Consider the following 18,970-nt stretch of genomic DNA (forward strand, 5'->3'; position numbering starts at 1 on the left):
TTAGGAAAGGTATGTTAGGACTGTATCCTTTCACCAAGCCTATTCAATCTGTAGGCTGAGCGAATAATCCAAGAAGCTGGACTATATGATGAGGAATGTGGCATCGGGATTGGAGGAAGACTCATTAACAACCCTCATTATGCATGTGACACAACCTTTCTTGCTGAAAGCAAAGAGGACGTGAAGCACCTACTGATGAAGATCAAAGACCACAGCCTTCAGTATGGATTGTACTTCAACATAAAGAAAACAAAAATCTTCACAACTAGACCAAGAAGCAACATCATGGTAAGTGGAGAAAATACTGTTGTTAAGAATTTCATTTTACTTGGATCTACAATCCAGGGACGCAGCAGTGGAGAAATCAAACAACGTTATCATATAGGGAAATCTGCTGCCTATTTGAAAGTGTTAAAAAGCAAAGATGTCACTTTGAGGACTAAGGCGTGCCTGACCCAAGTCATAGTATTTTCAATTGCCTCATATGCGTGCAAATGCTGGACAATGAATAAAGAAGACCAAAGAACTGATGCATTTGAATTATGGCACTGGCAAAGACCACTAAATATACCACAGACTGCCGGAAGAACGAACAAATCTTTTTTGGAAAAAAGTACAGCCAGAATGCTCCTTAGAATCAAGAATGGGTAAGACTTTGTCTCACATACTCTGAACATGTTATCAAGGAAGGCTAGTTCCTGGGAGAAGGACATCACGCTTGGTAAAGCAGATGGTCAGTGAAAAAGTGCAAGACCCTCAAGTACATGGATTGACACAGCTACAACAATGGGCTCAAACACAGCAACAATTGTGAGGATGCTGCAGGACTGGGCAGCGTTGCATTCCGTTGTACACAGGGTGGCTATAAGCAGGAACTGACTCAACGGCACCTAAACAATTAACAACAAATTCCTATTACCTGATCCTTGCAACCATTAACACAAACTCAACTCTCTATGATATGGCTAAACTTAGTTGTCTTTAATTGTCAAATTCCATACTGGTAGACTTTAACCAAATCTTCAAAATAATCATACTCAGATTAGAAAATGATTCTAAAGCCTATGCAAAAAAGATACATTTATAAATATGGTATAACTGGGACCATGGAGAAATGTAAATGGCTCTGTTTAGTGAAATTATGAGTGTAAAAATGTGATGCTATAAGCTAATGAAAAAAATTTTTTTAATTTGTTACTGCCTCCTCATAGGATTGGCAAATACACACAGAGGCATATATATACACTTCTCATTTAACTATTTATACACAAATTGTTTTGTGACATTTGGTTGTAACGTCTCAATATTCTCCCCTTCTCCACCCCAAGTTCCCCGTTTCCATTCACCCAGTCTTCCTTTCTCTTCCTGCCTTCTTGTCTTTGTTTTTGAGCAGGTGTTGCCCACTTGATCTCGTGTATATGACTGAACTATTGTTTTATAGACCTGTCTAATCTTTGGCTGAAGCATACACTTCGGGACTAACTTCAGTTCTGAGTTAAAAGGGTATCCACAGGCCATAGTCTTGGGGCTTCCTCCAGTCTCTGTCAGACCAGTTAAGTCTGGTTGTTTTGTGTGTGAATTTGAATTCTGTTGTACATTTTTCTCCCACTCTGTCTGGGACCCTCTATTGTGATCTCTGTCAGAGAAGCAGGTGGTGGTAACCAGGCACCATCTAGTTGTTCTGGGCTCAGGCTGGTGGATGCTGTGGTACTTGTGGCCCATTAGTCCTCTGGACTAGTATCTCCCATGTATCTCTGGTTTTCTTCATTCTCCTTTGCTCGGAACGGGACAGGACCAATAGACATATCTTAGATGGCTGCTTCACAAGCTTTTAAGACCCCAGGTGCTACTCACCAAAGTAGAATGTAGAACATTTTCTTTATGAATTGTTATTCCAATTCACCTAAATGTCCCCAGCTCTCAGCCCCAGTAACTCGGTCCCTCAAAAGTGTTTGGATGTGTCTATGAGGCTTCTATGACTTTGTCTTGGTCAAGTTACGCTGACTTCCCCTGTACTGTGTATTATCTTTCCCTTCACCAAAGTTACCACTTATCTACTGTCTAGTTATTGATTTCCTCTTTCCACCCCTCCCCCCCTCATAACCATCAAAGATTGTTTCTTTCTATGTGTAAATCTTTTCTTGAGTTTTTGTAACAGTGGTCTCATATATATTTTTTTTTGTCCTTTTGTGATTGACTTATTTCACTCAGCATAATGCCCTCCAGATTCACCCATGTTATGAGATGTTTTGCCAATTCACCGTTGTTCTTTATCATTCCGTAGTATTCCATTGTGTGTATGTACCATACTTTGTTTATCCATTTGTCTCTTGATGGGCACTTACGTTGCTCACATCTTTTTGCTATGGTAAATAATGCTGCAGTGAACATGGGACTGCATGTGTCTATTCGTGTGACGGCTCTTATTTCTCTAGAGTATATTCTTAGGAGTGGGATTGCTAGGTCATCTGGTATTTCGATCATGTGTACATATTTATGTTAAAACTTTATAACTTATGCCCATAATATTAAGACACAAAAGTAAACTAATTGGAATGCTGCCAGTAGCAGGTATTAGTATTCTCGATTGTGATCTAGATAGAGGAACTGCAAGGAATCCATCATACTTGGCCCATATTTAGATATCTGAATATGGGTTGACAGTTCGATAACTTGAATTTTTATTCATAAACCTGGAATTCTCTGAGTATGCCCATTATTACTAATACCTGATGGTTCTTAATCTAGTAACATACACATTTACCTCTATTCTTTCTTTCCTGTCTTTGGAATACCCACTTATTAAGGACAAAGCAATCATTCCGTTACCAGCAGGTGGCATGGGAGAAAAATAATTAAAATTCTTTCAAGGTAAAAAGAAAACTCAGAAGTTTCCTAAAAAGTCTTAGATTAATGTACCAGTTTCTTAACTATATAATACCTTGTTATTGTTAGGTGCCATCGAGCCGATTTTGACCAACAGTGCGACCCAATGTGACAGAGCACTACTGGGGCACAGGGTTTTCTAGGCTATAGTACTTTACAGGAACAGACTGCCTGGTCTTTCCTCCCAAGTGCTGCTGGGTAGGTACAAACCACCAGTCTTTTGGTTAGCACCCAAGTACTTAGCCACTGCACCACTAGGACTTCCTCACAAAATACCTAACACAAGTATTATTAGTTCAGTATAACTGTCCAGGATAAAATCTATGTTGTTCTTAAACAAACTATGTTCTTCTTAATGATAACAATTCTATTATCATTACAGGTTCAACCACCTTGTAACACACAGAAATGATAGTAAAAAAATTTCTTTGAAAGAGGTTTTTTTGAGTTACAAAATGATAGGTATTATACGACTGCATTTAAATACTACAGGAAGTATTCAAAGAAAGGGGCTAGAAAAATAGCCATCAAAATATTAACAGTGGAATGGCTTTTACTTTCTTCTTGGTGCTTTCTAAATGTTTATAAGAATAAAGTTTTTATTATAACAGTAAGTAAAAAAAGTAGCTGTTCACATAAATTCTGGACTACAAGTCAAAATAAGTTTTCTTGGTTTTTCATTCTCTATTCTTTCATATTTGTTTATAACCACTGACCCAGAACTCCTATGCTAAACCTACACAGCAGAAGAAAACCATAAAATTTTTAGATGCTGAGCCACAGAAGGGATGTGAAAAGGACGACAGAACAAAATCACAAAAGTATTTAAGAGTTTGAAGGGGTCACAGAAGTGATATAAACAAAGCATGAGTCTCCACTATGATTCTGTGACAGGTAGCATTCATTCTACTTCAATGACAAAACATCAACTTTCTTAGTATTCAGCATCTTTCCTCCATTGGACCAAATGTCATAACAAAGAATAAACTTAATCCAGCTAGTCAATGACTTCCTTTTATGGACTATGAAGTTGCTATAGCATATCCTCTCTCCAGGCTTAGCATCGTCAGTCCTTGGACCCATTCACCCACCATATTTACCACCCTGGTCCCCCTCACCCCTTGGGCCTACAATCATTTGTTAATACCCTTCTTGATGATCAGCAATAACTACAATGCTCTGAGTGAGAGCCATCTAGCCCAAAATGGAGCAAAACTGGCATGGTAGCGTCCTGGACCCTGCGCTTTTATTAATGCTGCCTAAGAACAAATTAAGTGCTGATCCCTGCAAACCATTCAATGAATTTTGATGTTTTGAAGAGTTTCTATCAGGAATGATTATTAATTTTATCGAATGCCTATTCAGCATCTATTAAGGTGACCAGTTCCATTTTATCAATATATTTTCTAATATTAAAGCATTCCTATGATAAACCCTATTCGGTAGCAGGTGATGTCATTTTAATATATAATTGAATGATTTCCTAATATTGAATTCAGAATTTTCATTTATGTTTCTATTTGAGCCTGTTTCATAAGAGTTGTTCTGTATGGGTGCTGTGTAAATGTAGTTGACTTCATGCAATGAGGTAGATAGCTGCAATTTATACAGACTGGAACACCCAAGTTTGAAAGAATGTGTTCTTGGGATGTCAGGAGAACCTCCTACCCCCTCCTTGTAGGTTTTCAAAATCTCACTGTAAAAACCATTTATTACAAAATACCCAGAACCTGTCAGTAATGGCTTCTGCCAGATGACTCATAAAGAATACATTCTAGAATGCATTTACTTGTCCATATTTTCCCCTGGAGAGGGTGGGAAGGGAAGGGAATCAATTTTTATTGAGAAACTACCATGTTCCAGACACCAAGGCTAAGCTCTTCATTATCTCATTGAAACTTGACAATAATTCTAAGAGGTAGGCATTATTTAACCCCGTTTTACAGAACAGAAAAAGGAGGCTCAAACAAGTTAAATATTTCATCCAAGATCACAGAATGAGTAAGTGGTGTGCCAGAACTAGAACCCATAACTGTCGGATTCCACACTCCATTACACCAGGCTTCCTCATACTTGTCTGAGATGCCAAATTTACTCCTTACAAATGGGTTCAAGAAAATGACACAAATTTCAAGTATGAAATAAATTCTCAGACATGTTAAAAGAGTGCAAATCTCACTTCCCAAAGATGAAAATATTTTCATCAAATTTGCTTTCCTATAAACAACATGCTTATTTGAAAATATTTCAACCAAACAAAAGCAAATTAAAAGTACCTTCTATGGCTAAGTATCATCTCAAAAAGACATTTACAAATCTATCCCAAGAAGAGTTAGTTGCAAGTGTAATGATCAATAGTGAACTATAAATTAACAAACCCTTTGGTTGGGCTGCTTTGTGTTTCTGACATAAAGATGCATTTCCTTTTAGCAGGAGGGTCTTCCTCTTCATCGGAAGAGCTTTCTATTGTTAAGTCAATAACATCCACTTTCTTCTTGCTCGCCTCATTGGCTACAGTCACTGAGCAAGGCTTACTGAGAACACCTGAACCTGCACATAGGGGCGAAAAATTAAGGCACATGTCAAAGAACGTACATACTTTTCATCAAAAGCCAGAACTTCATAAAAATTTTCACCTTGATAAGTTGAAAAAAAAATCCCAACTTCATACCTAAATCATTCAGACACGTAAAGCTTTTCTCATCAATACTTCCTAACCAAATAGGTTCTTCTTTCTGCCCGTTAGAACAGTCTCGCACAACACATCAACTCACCATTTCAGGGAGACTGTATTAGTATAGACTATAATCTGCTTGGAAGCCCTGGCGGTGTAGTGGTTAAGTGCTACGGCTGCTAACCAAAGGGTCGGCAGTTCGATCCGCCACATGCTCCTTGGAAACTCTATGGGGCAGTTCTATTCTGTCCTATAGGGTCGCTATGAGTTGGAATCGACTCAACAGCACTGGGTTTGGTTTGGACAATCTGTTTAGTAGAAAATGAATGCTAGTTGATAATGGAAACGCAGCAGCAACTAATCATCTAAATCACTCTTTTCCTCAAAGATGACCGGAAGCTGTGGTTGCTCCAGTCTGAGATTAAATACCAATCACTGGGGAAAAATTAAAATTGGCATAAATCCTTTATTTTTTTCTCCTTTCTCGCTCTGAACACCCTATTATTCATTATATTGTTTGTTAGAACTTCAAACACAGAACAAAATTCAAATGCAGCTAGTAGAGTGTGTTAGATAAAAAGAAAATTTTTAAGCTCAATTATGGGTTTCAATTACTCAAACTGCCCTTATTTCTCCCACTCAGTGTGGACAGGTGTAGAGTTGAAGGCCAAAGCAACAATCGAATTCCTTCACACAAAGAAAACAGAAGGAAACAATGTGTTCAACTTCTTAGCAATTAACCTGCAACTGTCCCATAATTCCACTAGATGATGAGGCCTATCAAACCACACCTCCATTTGGGGTTCCTCCCACACAGAGTCCAAACAGGTACTCTAAAAACAATTCTGGAAAATTGTCCACAGAAATGTCACCTGTAACTTTTCATTTTATAACAATCATCATATGTTACAATAATTTTAGGCGATTATTTCATTTACTTTACCCATTAAAAATATATCATGAACAGGCTGGTTATAAAATGGTATAAATTTCAGCACATTTTTAAAAATTGTACTTTAGATGAAGGTTTACAGAGCAAATTAGTTTCTCATTAAACAATACACACACATATTGTTTTGTGACATTGGCTGCCAACCCCACAACATGTCAACACTCTCCCCTTCTCAACCTCAGGTTCCCCATTATCAGCTTTCCTGTCCCCTCTGCCTTTCCGTCCTTGCCCCTGGGCTGGTATGCCCATTTAGTCTCCTTTTGTTTTGTTTATGGGCCTGTCTAATCTTTGGCTGAAGGGGTGAACCTCAAGAGTGACTTCAGTAATGAGTTAAAAGGGTGACTGGGGGCCATACTCTCGGGGTAAATTTTAGCACATTTCTTAAGGAAAGAATAAAATTCATTTGGGGAAAATTACATATGCAACTGATGATCAAAAGATAAAGTTAGCAAACAGAGCACTAAATGGCACTCTAGTGGTCAAAGTCAACGATAAAATTAGTGTTGCACAAGTCTCATGGCTTCGCTCTCCACTGCCACTCTGCACATACTTTCTATTTTTGTACACGACTGACTGGATACTTTCATAGCTTCTTTCTTCGGTCTCATTGGACACCAAGAACCATCTTCTTGAAATTTGATTTCATCCACATCTGAACAGTCATTGAGAATTTCCATAAAAAGCCTATAAACCAATTAAGAAGTACATAAATACAATCAATGGCTTTGATCAAAGGTGAAATAATAAAGTAATACACATTACCCTGGAGGTAAACGTAATGCTATCGCAAAAATTTTTTAAAGTATTTCAATACTGTACACTTTACTACAAGTATTATCTACACCCTAACCTAGGTTTTAGATTTGTAATGGGCAACAAGAGTGTTAAGTGACTTACTGAGTATCATTCAAAAAAGCAGTGGGTAAACAGAAACAGACACCTGGAGTTTCCTAGCTGGGATTAGCCATAAGAACTACCTCAAAGCCAACACATAAAACAAACACAAGCAAACATAAATGTCCCTATACAAAAAGTAATTTAAAAGCTTCATATCAAAAAGGAAGGACCATGATGGTAGAACAGGAAGTGAGGAATGGGAACTCTTGACAGCACTACAATCACACAACTTAACTAAAGCCTAGTACACCATGACAACGAGAGCTAGATCACTTTACAGCTTGAATTAACATTAGAAGTTAAATTCAACTATAATACTGATGCAAATAATAAAATGATCTAAAATCGCTTCAAATTTGGATTACAGGAAATAAAAATCACTAGGTAATAAAAAGATCTAAAGAAAACCAAACATCTTTGACAGCCCTTATGACCCATTATTTATTAGCTTACAAATAAGAGAAAAATAGAAACAAATTATCGTTAGACTTAACAGTATTTTATCAAAGGACGTAATATTAATTATATGCTAATTTATACTGTTCCCTGGATACTACACTTAACTCTCATATTTGATTTCATAGCCCTTTTGCAGATTCCTCATGGTATCACACTGTAAAGCACAAAGAAGACCCCTAACAGCTATGCTACCTTGGTAATTCAAGGTCTCAAATGTTCGCTTTCGACTAGAAATAAACAACTGTTAACAAGTAACAAAAGAAGTTTATTATTATTATTATATAGTACAGACAATTTAACCTCATAAGAAAACCTGCAAAAATAACTGTGAAAGTGTAAGAATGCATTTGCGTGTGTGAGAGTTGTGTTGAACCCATGCTCTTAAGAGTCGATTTTCTTATCTACAAGGTGAATCAATGGGACTTTACAGTGAAGACATTGTATAAGGAATGAAGGCTGCCAACAGGAATTTGTCCTTATATCAATGTTAACTTCTTAAAATTAGTTTATGGAGGTTATGACGGTGACAAACAAGAATGCTAGTTGACACATTCCAGGTATTTTATTACCAAGACTTTAAACATCCTATTGTCAACTGTGTCATAGAAAACTTATTAGAACTATAAAAGGTAATCTTTTTACAATTTTCATTAAATGATCAACTAAATTGTTAATACTCGAAGAGTTGAATTATTACCAGAGAAAAAATCTTTTTAAAAAGATTATTATTGTAGAAAAAGCTTTCAAAAGAAAGGGGTCACTTTCATTTCTGGTGAAAATGGAGTAACAGGGACCAAATTTACCCTCTGGCCTTAAACAACTAAAACCCCAGAAAATAAACGAAACAATGAATTTTAGACACTGGACAACAGGCATCACAGAATAGTGGTCCCCTGAGAATGGGGAAATAAGAAATGACCCTACAACTGCCCCTATTTCCTGCTTCCCAGGGAAAGGCAGCCCAAAGGGGACGCTAGTTGTATTCCTAAATTGAGAAGATTGATTTGAGAGTAAATGGAGTCCAAGGCAGTGAGAGTTCACAGCACAGAGTACCAGAGTGAAGAAAGGTGATCAACAGAGAGAGCTCTAAAGGTCTGTACAGGGTTTACTCCTCAGTCTTCAACAGTGTATTGACCACTGCATGTATGCAAAGAAGCTCCCTGACCATGGAAAGAACAGCCCCCAAGAAGCAGAGAAATAAACCCCTGAGCTCAGACAGGGCCAGGAATAGTTGGTGTTGTCGAAAGCCTGGTGGGAAAATCTTGCAATAGACACTACACTGGATACAGTACTCAGAAGGAAATATACAGGTGTACGACTAGGTCAAAATTTATCAAGTTCTACCCTGTCCTATTGCCTCTAAACTAAAGGGTTTTCTGGTGCCACCCAGAAAGACTTAAAGCAAGCCTTCAAAGAATTTAACTGTTTCCAAGAAACCGTAATATGTCCCATAATAAAGGTGAGAAATTTTTTTTAAAAAAAGGCTACATGAACATCCAGCACCTAACAAGGTCTAGCATCCAATCAAAAATTACCCCAAACCAAAAACCAAACCCACTGCCGTCGAGTCAATTCTGACTCATAGCGACCCTATAGGACAGAACAGAACTGCCCCATAGAGTTTCCAAGGAGCGCCTGGCGGATCTGAACTGCCAACCTAATGGTTAGCAACTGTAGCTCTTAACCACTACGCCACCAGTGTTTCCCAAAAATTACCAGGCATGCAAATAAGCAGGAAAATACAATCCAAAATAGAAAAATCATCCATAAGAAACCAAACAGGTAGTAAACTTAGTGGAAAAGGACAAAAAAAAAAAACCAAACTATTTTTCAATTAGTGAAGTACTACTGATATATTGACAAATAAATCAGTGCAAGAGAATAGAGCCCATAGATAGATCCACACGTTCACCGTCAATTGATTTTTCAAAAAGGTGCAAAGGAAATTTAATGAGGAAAAGACAGTATTTTCAACAAATGGTGAAGGAGAACTTGCATGGTCATGTAACAAAAATAATGAACCTTGATCTTTACCACACACCATATGCAAAAATTCACTTGATATGGTAATAGACCTAAACGTAAAGCTAAAATCATGAAACTCCTAAAGAAAGCATAGGGAAAATCTCTGTGACCTTGGGTTAAGGAAAAATGTCTTAATATGACACCAAAAACACAATCCATAAAAGAAAAACTATAAATTGGCCTTCATCCAAAATTATAAACTTCAGTTTTTTGAAAGACACTGTTAAAAGACTGAAAAGATAAACCGTCAGAAAATATCTGCAAATCACATATCTGATTAACACACTTGTATCTGGAACATATAAAGAATTTTCAACACTCAATAACAGGGAAATAAACGAACCAATTAAAAAATGGGGAAAAGTATGAGAAGACACTTCACCAAAGAAAATATGCCGATTGGGAACAAACGCGAAAAAATACTCAACATAATTAGTCATAAAACCAAAAAATCAAACAAACCAAACTCATCGCCATCGAGTTGATTCCAACTCATAGTGACCCTACAGAACAGGGCAGAACTGCTTCACAGCGTTTCCAAGGAGCGGACAGTGGATTCAACTACTGACCTTTTGGTTAGTAGCCGAACTCTTAACTACTACACCACCAGGGCTCCAATTAGTTATAAGGGAAATGCAAATAAAATTCACACAGTACATAAAGGGCTCCAACTATATGCCCTCTAGAATGTATAAAATTAAAAAGACCAACAACACAACAACCACACCAAGTGCTGGTGAGCATGTGGAGCTAGTGGAGCTCTCATACATGGCTAGTGGGAACAAAAAATTGACAGAACCACGTTGGAAAGCTTTGGTAGTTTCTTTAAAAGTCAAGCATAAATCTAACATGTGACCAGTCATTCCACTCCTATTTATTTACACAAGAGAAAAGAAAACATCAGTCCACACAAAAACTTGGACAAGAATGTTCATAGCAGTTTTATTTACAATAGCTCAAAATGAGAAACAACCCATTAACAGCTAAATGGATAAACTGTGGTGTTAGCTATACAACACAATGCTGCTCAGCCATAAAACAAATGAGCCATTGGTATACACAGCAATGTGGACAAATATCAAAATATCTAGGCTAAGCAAGAGAAGCTAGACAAATAAAGCACATGTTTTATGCTTCCATTCATTTAAAATTTAAGAAAGTCCAAACTAATCTATACAAACAACATATCACTGTTTATCTGGGGACAGGGTTAAGAGGAGGGATTAGAAAGACACCTAAGAAAACTACGGGTGTCATGGTATGTTCACAATCTTGATTGTGGTGATGATTTCGCAGGTGTACATATAGGTCGAAATTTATCAAATTGTACACTTTACATATGCGTAGTTCTTCTGTTTGTCAATTATATCTCAATAATGCTTATAAAAATAAATAGGAAAAAAACGCCTCCTTCATGAGAAGGTGTAATACTTTAAAGACATTTATTTTCCTGAATTATACTAAAAGCTTAACATAATTCCAATCAAAACCCAGACAAGATTGGTTTGAATAATTTGAGAATACTTTTATCCAACTGAGTATAGCAAAATAAGTTGTGATACTAGCCAAGAAAACTCTGAAAAAGAACAGCCTAATAGATATTAACACAAATCCAATAATTAAAACTTTTGTACTTGCTCACTAATACTTTGATCAATGGAACAAAATAACAGCTCAGAAATTAAATGGGTATACATAAGAATTCACTGTATTATACAGGCAGTATCTCAAGTTTATGGGAGAGATTATTCAATAAATGTTGAAACTACTGACAGGTTTGTGTGATGAGCGGTTCCTACCTTAATGCCTTTCTCTTACCCTGAAGTTTGTTCCACAGTCCCAATTTCTCTCACACAGTTCCATTCTTTACCTTCAGAGAACTTAACACAAGATGTAATTTTTTTTATTGTCTCACACTAGAAATGCTCTATTCACCACTTCAGACTCAATGCTTGACACATAACAGGTTTTCAATAAGTACTAGTTTGAATGAATTCATGAAAGTACTTGTAAAAAGATAAAGAGAATACTTATATAAAATCTCTGGAACTTTCTAAATGTATTAAAGGCAGAAATCCAAAAGGAAAAGGCATTTGATGAAATCAAAACTTAAAGCTTCTGAATAAAAAAAAAAAAAAAAAATCACAATAATTAAAATGCAAACTGGAAAAATACACTTGCCACATGCTTACAGAGAAATTAGTATCTTTAATATATAATGACCATTTATAAATCAGTAAGAAAAAGACAAACAGTCCCATAGAAAAAATGAACAATTAAAAGGGAATTCCCAGAAGATAAAATAATGAAAAACATATGTGTGAAGAAATGGCTGATAATACAAGGAACAGAAACTGAAGCAGTTATCTTTTTAACCAGGAAATTTTAAAAATAAGATTTAATAAGTAAGGTTTAGTAAAAGAGCTGACAAATGGACATTCTAACACACTGTTGGCAGGAGAATGAAATGATTTACTATGAGAATAAAATAGTTTCCTCTTTCTAGGACGTATCTTAATAATAAATACTAAAAGCCTTAAAATAATATATTCTGTTTAACTCAGTATTTCTACCTCTGAGAACTTATGTTAAGGAAAACCCCAAACACATACACAATGAATCAGCTTCAAAAATGTTCACCTTACAGGACAACTTAAAATAGAAAAAGAATAGAAATAAACATGATAGGCAATAAAAGGAAAAATGTTCCAGTCATTAGTGGTATATCCATATAATGGTATATCAAGTATTTATGAAATATTTCCTAAAATAAAGGCAAAGGGATAAGACATATGCAACTTGCTGTCAGACTACTCAAATGAATTCGGGGCGGGGGGGATCTCTCTCTCTCTCTCTCGCCCCTCCCCCCACACACTCACCCACCCTCCCAAAAGTGTGTATATACAGACATATTGAGAGGGAATGTGACAAAACAAACATAACAAAATGTTAACAATTGGTACATCTGGGTCAAAGTTACACAGGAAGCTCTTTGTGCTGCTGCTGCAACTTCTAAGTTTGTTATTACTTTAAAGTAAGAAGTTAAAAAGATTATAAAAGTAAAAACACAGCACACCATAAATTTAGAAAGAAAAGTCAGTCACATCCACTCTTCACTGCCCTACTCCTCTCTACAGTAATAAACTCTTTGAAGAAAAAAAAAAGCTCTACAAGTATTCTTAAAAATCAAGGATATTTTTCACTACATAGTGAGTGAAAAAGTAGGTTACAAATCATTACGTAAATGAAGTATGATTTCAATCTTTTTAGTACATCAAAAACAAAGTCATTACTACAGAATGGTATTGATGATTTTTAATCTTTTTATTAATTGTACTTTTAAAATCTTACACTAGAGCATATATTACACATGCAATTTTTAAAAGTGTTATTTAAAAAATGGATATTCCACTTAATTATAATTAATGGTATGATTAATCGCACTGTTTTCTAAATTCTGACATATATAACATGATATGAGATATAATGCCTAAGAGTTTGGGCTTTAGAGTCAGAAAAACCTAGGGGTGAATTCCAGTTTTGAACTTAGCAGCTGCATAATGTGACTGGTCTATACCCTACCACTCCCTTTGCCTTTTTTGCCTAGACCTTAGTTGCCTTTTCAAAAAGTTCTAGGCAAGCAAAATGGTGTCATTAAATGGACTGGGCTTCCTACGGGATATAAAATATTATCTTGGAAAGCAAAAATAAAAGGAAACTACACACTTTTTCCCCCCAACACAAATCATATTATAAAGATAAAAGAGCCATTAACCAGATTAATCAGAAACCCTGGTGGCATAGTGGTTAAGAGCTTGGCTGCTAATGAAAAGGTCAGCAGTTCGAATCCACGAGGCACTCCTTGGAAACACTATGGAGCAGTTCTACTCTGTCCTATAGGTAGCGATGGGTTTGGGTTTTTGTTTTTTTTTTTTAACCAGTTTAAAAATAAGACTGATGTCCTAACACAGCTACAACATGGGATGAACCTCAAAAATAGTGTTAAGTGAAATAAGTCAAACACAAAAGGACAAATATTGGATGGTTCCACTTATGTATATAAGAAAAGGCAAACTCCTAAGAGAGAAAGTAAATTAGACATTACCAGGGGCTGGGGTGAGGGAGAAATGAGGGGTTATTGCTTAATGAATACAGACTTTCTGTTTGGGGTGACGAAAAGATTTTGCAAACAGGTAGTAGCGATGGTTATACCACACTGTGAACATAATTAATGCCAATAAACTGTACACTTAAAAATGGTTAAAACGGCAAATTTTATGTTATATGTGTTTTACCACAATAAAATTAAAACAAAAATAAGATTGAGAATAAGAATTAAGCAGGGAAGACATGAACATCTGGGCTTTATGTTGGAGAAGAATGGATATGAGGCTGTAGAGAACAGAGACATGATCAACAGCTGTTAAAAAGGATACTTACCCATCCAATATTAGACTTTCATATGTAGCCTTTTTGTCACACACAGGACAAATCCAGGTGGGCTTCTTCTCATTCATTTGGAGATAAAGAGCAGCATCAAAACACTGCAGATGTGTACAAGTCACTGCACGACATGGGATTGTCAGCCTCATTTTTCCTAACTACAGGACAGGGAACACAACACGAAAAATTATTTCAGCAAAGAGATCAAGACCTCAAAGGGAACACAGTCATAGATCACAGTGAAAAAGAAATCCAAATCAGAATTACTCCCATCAACATCACTACATACTCTACTTCTATTCATTGAGTGCCTTATTATTTTTAAAATATCACTTCACATTTTCAAAATAGTTAACATGTGTAATTCTACCAGTAGAAAAAGACATTTATGGTGAAAACAAGTCTCCTCACCCAGTCCTCCAGACCCCATTTAGAGAGAACCACTGTTGTCCATCTTTTGCATTCCCTTTTGTAGACGTTCAAGTGTGTATTTTAAAAAATATTTTCCCATAAATGGTGGCACGCTATACACAATTCTGCACCTTCTATCACATAATGTATCTTAGTGACTATTTCATACTTCAGTACATAAAAAGCTACCATTATATGAAGGTATCAATTTATTTAACCAGTTATTCTAGTGATGGACATTGAAATTGTTTCCAATCTATTATCACTACAAACAATGGTGCAACAAATATCTGTAGGAAAATTCCTAGAAGTGAAATTTTTGGGTCAAAGGGAAAGCATATTTGTGGTTTTTGTCATACTGACAAATACCTTCCACAGTGGTTATACATATGGATTTACACATAAGGCAAACATACAACCATTGCTGTTGAGTCATTTCTGACTCATACTGACAGAGCAGAACTGCCCCATATGGCTTCTTGGGAGCAGCTGGTGGATTTGAACTGCCAACCTTTTGTTTAGCAGCCTGAGCTCTAACCCACTGTACCACCAGGACTCCGATTTACATGTACACATGTATGAATGTGTTTGGTCACCCTTGACCTTGTGAACATAGTCTACTGAATTCTTTGATCTCTGCCAATGTGGTAGGTGAAAAATATCCTATTACAGTTATGAACTGCATTTCTTATAAGCGAAGCTGAGCCTCTTTTTACTACTAAGAGTCATTTGGTGTTTCTAAGAACTATTTATTCTCACTTTTTCTCATTTTTCCATTTGGTTATTAATCTTTTATTATCTATTTATAAGGGCTCTTTATAGTAGAAAAAAATCTAGCTTCACATATGTGATGTGAATTACAAATGTTTCATTTATAAAAATTTTACTTTTATATAATCAAATCTATCAAATTTTCAATATACCTTTATATAACTGTAGTGCTCTGTTCAATTCTTATTCCAACTGGTAGAGGTATACCAAAAACTAAGACATACTCAGACCCAGATTAGATCAGGTGAAGTTTTTCTGTATAACCTTTCAAATCACCCTGTGTATTTCCTTCCCAGAAATTATCTGTTGATAAGCACCTCTGCAGTTATTCTGATTAACGATGTATTTCTCCCACTAGACCCTGAACTCCACAAAGACAGGGTCTGTATCTCTGTTCACCACTATAATCCCCTTGACGTGCAGCACAGTACCTAGCACATATTGCATGCTCAGTACTTGTTGGCCGGGGGTAGAATGAATAAAAGACTGGATAAGGGGCAAGGAGAAAGGAAGGGAAGAGGAGAGGACTTTTTCACATGCATTATAACGTCTGAAAGAACTCACAGCAAAATTATAGCACTGCTAACTGTCTGGGTAGTAAGATTTTTCTACTGTTCTTTTTTCTTTTGGCTTATCTGTAATTTCTAAGTTTTCTAAATTGAACATTTGGTTATTGCAGAATTTAAAAAGAAAGCAATTTAGCCAAATCATCACAACAGTAACTGATGCTTACAATATAAGGTTGATATGTTTTATGTTATTAATATTATCCCCGTATCATAAATGAGGAAACCAAGGCACAAAGAAGCTAAGTAACTTGACCAACATTACAAAGTTTGCAAGTGGCAGAGCCAACACCTGAACGCAGAAACTCTGGCTCCAGAGTCTTATCACTGTGCAATATTGGCCCTACCTAAGTGTCTAACTAGAATTCTAAAAGGGATCTTAGAAGTTACAGTGATTCACACCAGTATGTAGCACAATATAGCTCATAATTTAGAACTGAAAAAATAGAACCTGATGCAACTTCCCTTCCTGCAACATTTGCTTCTATATTTTCCCTTCTTTTAATAACAAACGATCCCCTAAATTATCTAGAATCTTACAGTGTTACTAAGAGCTTTCACGTAAATTTCATATAATCTTCATAACAACCCTGTAATTCCAGAAAGGCTGGTATCTATATTCCTATTTTTGAAATTAAGCTCCTGGGGCTACAGAAGACTAGGCAACACATTCCCTGAGATACAGCTTGGAGCTATAACACAAATCCAAACTTTTCCTCACTTTCATGACAATGCTTCTAGTTTTATTACATCACAAATGGTGCTAGCTTTTGGTTTGAATTATCCACCTTTTCCTCTCTTCCTAAGAGTTTTTGTTCTATTAGAAATGAAACTAATGCCTACTTAGCACCTAATGAAGTGATTACAAGTTTTCCTCCTTTTCAGCTATTAATAAGTTTTCTTAAGTTTTCTAGAATCAAACTATCTTTGCATTTCTAGAATGAAGTCCTCTTTGTCATCATGTATTATTCTTTTAAAATAGTACTAGATTATATTTGCTGGTGTTTTATTTAGGAATTTTCCATAAATACATGAATTTGTTTATAAAATCAGTGCTAGGAAACAACTCACATAATCACTAAAAAGAGCTGAATGATTACTTTACACCACACCCATGCAACAAAATATCTGCAGTTGATCAAAACAGAGCTACACCTGCCAATGTATTTAAGATACACCGTTAATGAAAAAAGCAAGTCACTGAAGAGTACACATAGCATAACATATGTTTTAATAAATATATATATATGGAAACCCTGGTGGCGCAGTGGTTAAGTGCTACAGCTGCTAACCAAAGGGTCGGCAGTTTGAATCCACCAGGCGCTCCTTGGAAACTCTATGGGACAGTTCTACTCTGTCCGGTAGGGTCACTAGGAGTCGGAATCGACTCGACGGCAATGGGTTTAGTTTTGGTTTTTTCGGTATATATAAATATGTATATAGTTAAACCGACAAAGATATATATCACACTATTAGTAACAGCATTCATGCTAAATAGAAAAAACCCAAAACCCACTGCCATCAAGTTGATTCCAGCTCCTAGCAACTCTAAGTAGAACTGTTCCATAGGATTTCCAAGCAGCAGCTGGTAGACTCAAACAGCCAACCTTTTGGTTAGCAGCCAAGCTCTTAACTGCTGCGTCACCAGGGCTCCTTCTGAATAGCAGACTCTGGTAAAAAAAAATTTTTTTTTCATTTTTTATGCTTTTGCTATACTTGGATAATTTTGTATTAAGTATTATTTGTCAATTTTTATAATTTTTTTTCTTTAAAGTAATGCTCTAACTCAGCCCACTGTTGTTTTCATAGGCCACTGGTTCTTACACTTTTTTTAAAAAAAAAAAACCTCAAAGAGCTCTTTATGTATGTGGGTTATACTTTTCAGTATTTGTTGTGTTACGAATTAAAACAAACATTTTTAAAACACAAGAACACATTCCGTTAGTCAGCACAGCAATGATATAATCACCTGGCAGGTAGTCTCTGTTAAACATCATTGTATAGTATTGAGAATGAGAGTAGAGAAGACAAATAACGTCTCAGTATTACTATAAAAATAGTTTTGACTTTGTGGACCTCTTCAGAGTCTCAGGGACTCCTGGATATCCTTGGACCACACTTTGAGAACTGCAACCTTTTTTCTTCTTCTCTCCTGTGCTGTCACTGTCTTTGAATTTCCACAACACACACAGTGACAACATTTAGGACTACAAAAGTTGTTGACCCTAAATTTAATTCTACTCTGGTGTCTTACAAGAGTTAATGAGCATTCCCTAAGTGTCTAAGAAGCACTTATTATTCATTGGCAAAATCTGATCAATTTCCTAATACTGACTGATTATGGCACATCTTTAAAAAAGATCTGAATGTGCTAAATTCTAATTTGGTCATGTGATATCTATTTTGAAAGGTATTGTTTTTAATGAATGAAATTGTTTCAGACCAATGTAACACTTTTTTCTTATTAACAGAATGTTAAGCAGACAATATCCAAATTGATTTTCACTTCATTATGGAATAATTAGTATCAATCTAATTTCGAAAAAGTTCATAAGTAAAAATGGCTCGTCAGTGGTTTTCAAACAATTCTTAGCAATAATTGAACCTTAAATACATATATTACATACTATACGGCACTGGGTTTTGGGTTTATATATAATCATATGTTAGTATATTTATATACTTACATATATACACACATATGTCAGAATCCCAACCTAGCTCTTCATTATATATTCCCCAGTCACCTACCCTACCTCAGTAGGAAAGACTGAAAATCACAGCTGATATCACACTAACAAAACACTTGTATAAAATTCAGATTTTTGTTCAGGAATATAATGATGCAACTCACACAGAACCTGCTTCGATAGCTACTTTAAAATT

General features: G+C 35.9%; 1 protein-coding gene across 16 annotated transcripts in view; it reads right to left on the reverse strand.

Moving 5' to 3' along the window:
- Positions 1-18,970, reverse strand: part of PIAS2 (protein inhibitor of activated STAT 2) — a 117,309-nt gene that overhangs the window by 43,762 nt on the left and 54,577 nt on the right. For all 16 annotated transcript variants that reach the window (XR_007519364.1, XR_007519365.1, XR_007519363.1 and 13 more), the window contains exons 9-11: positions 14,334-14,494; positions 7,063-7,196; positions 5,265-5,436 (exon numbers count right to left, since the gene is read on the reverse strand). Coding sequence is in view for 13 of the 16 variants with exons in the window: in XM_049901718.1 (XP_049757675.1) it covers positions 5,265-5,436; positions 7,063-7,196; positions 14,334-14,494 (467 nt within the window). In the remaining 3 variants the exon portion in view is untranslated. The remainder of the gene's footprint in view (positions 1-5,264; positions 5,437-7,062; positions 7,197-14,333; positions 14,495-18,970) is intronic.

Source organism: Elephas maximus, chromosome 11 (genome assembly GCF_024166365.1).
Source record: "Elephas maximus indicus isolate mEleMax1 chromosome 11, mEleMax1 primary haplotype, whole genome shotgun sequence".
Classification (NCBI taxonomy): Eukaryota; Metazoa; Chordata; class Mammalia; order Proboscidea; family Elephantidae; genus Elephas; species Elephas maximus.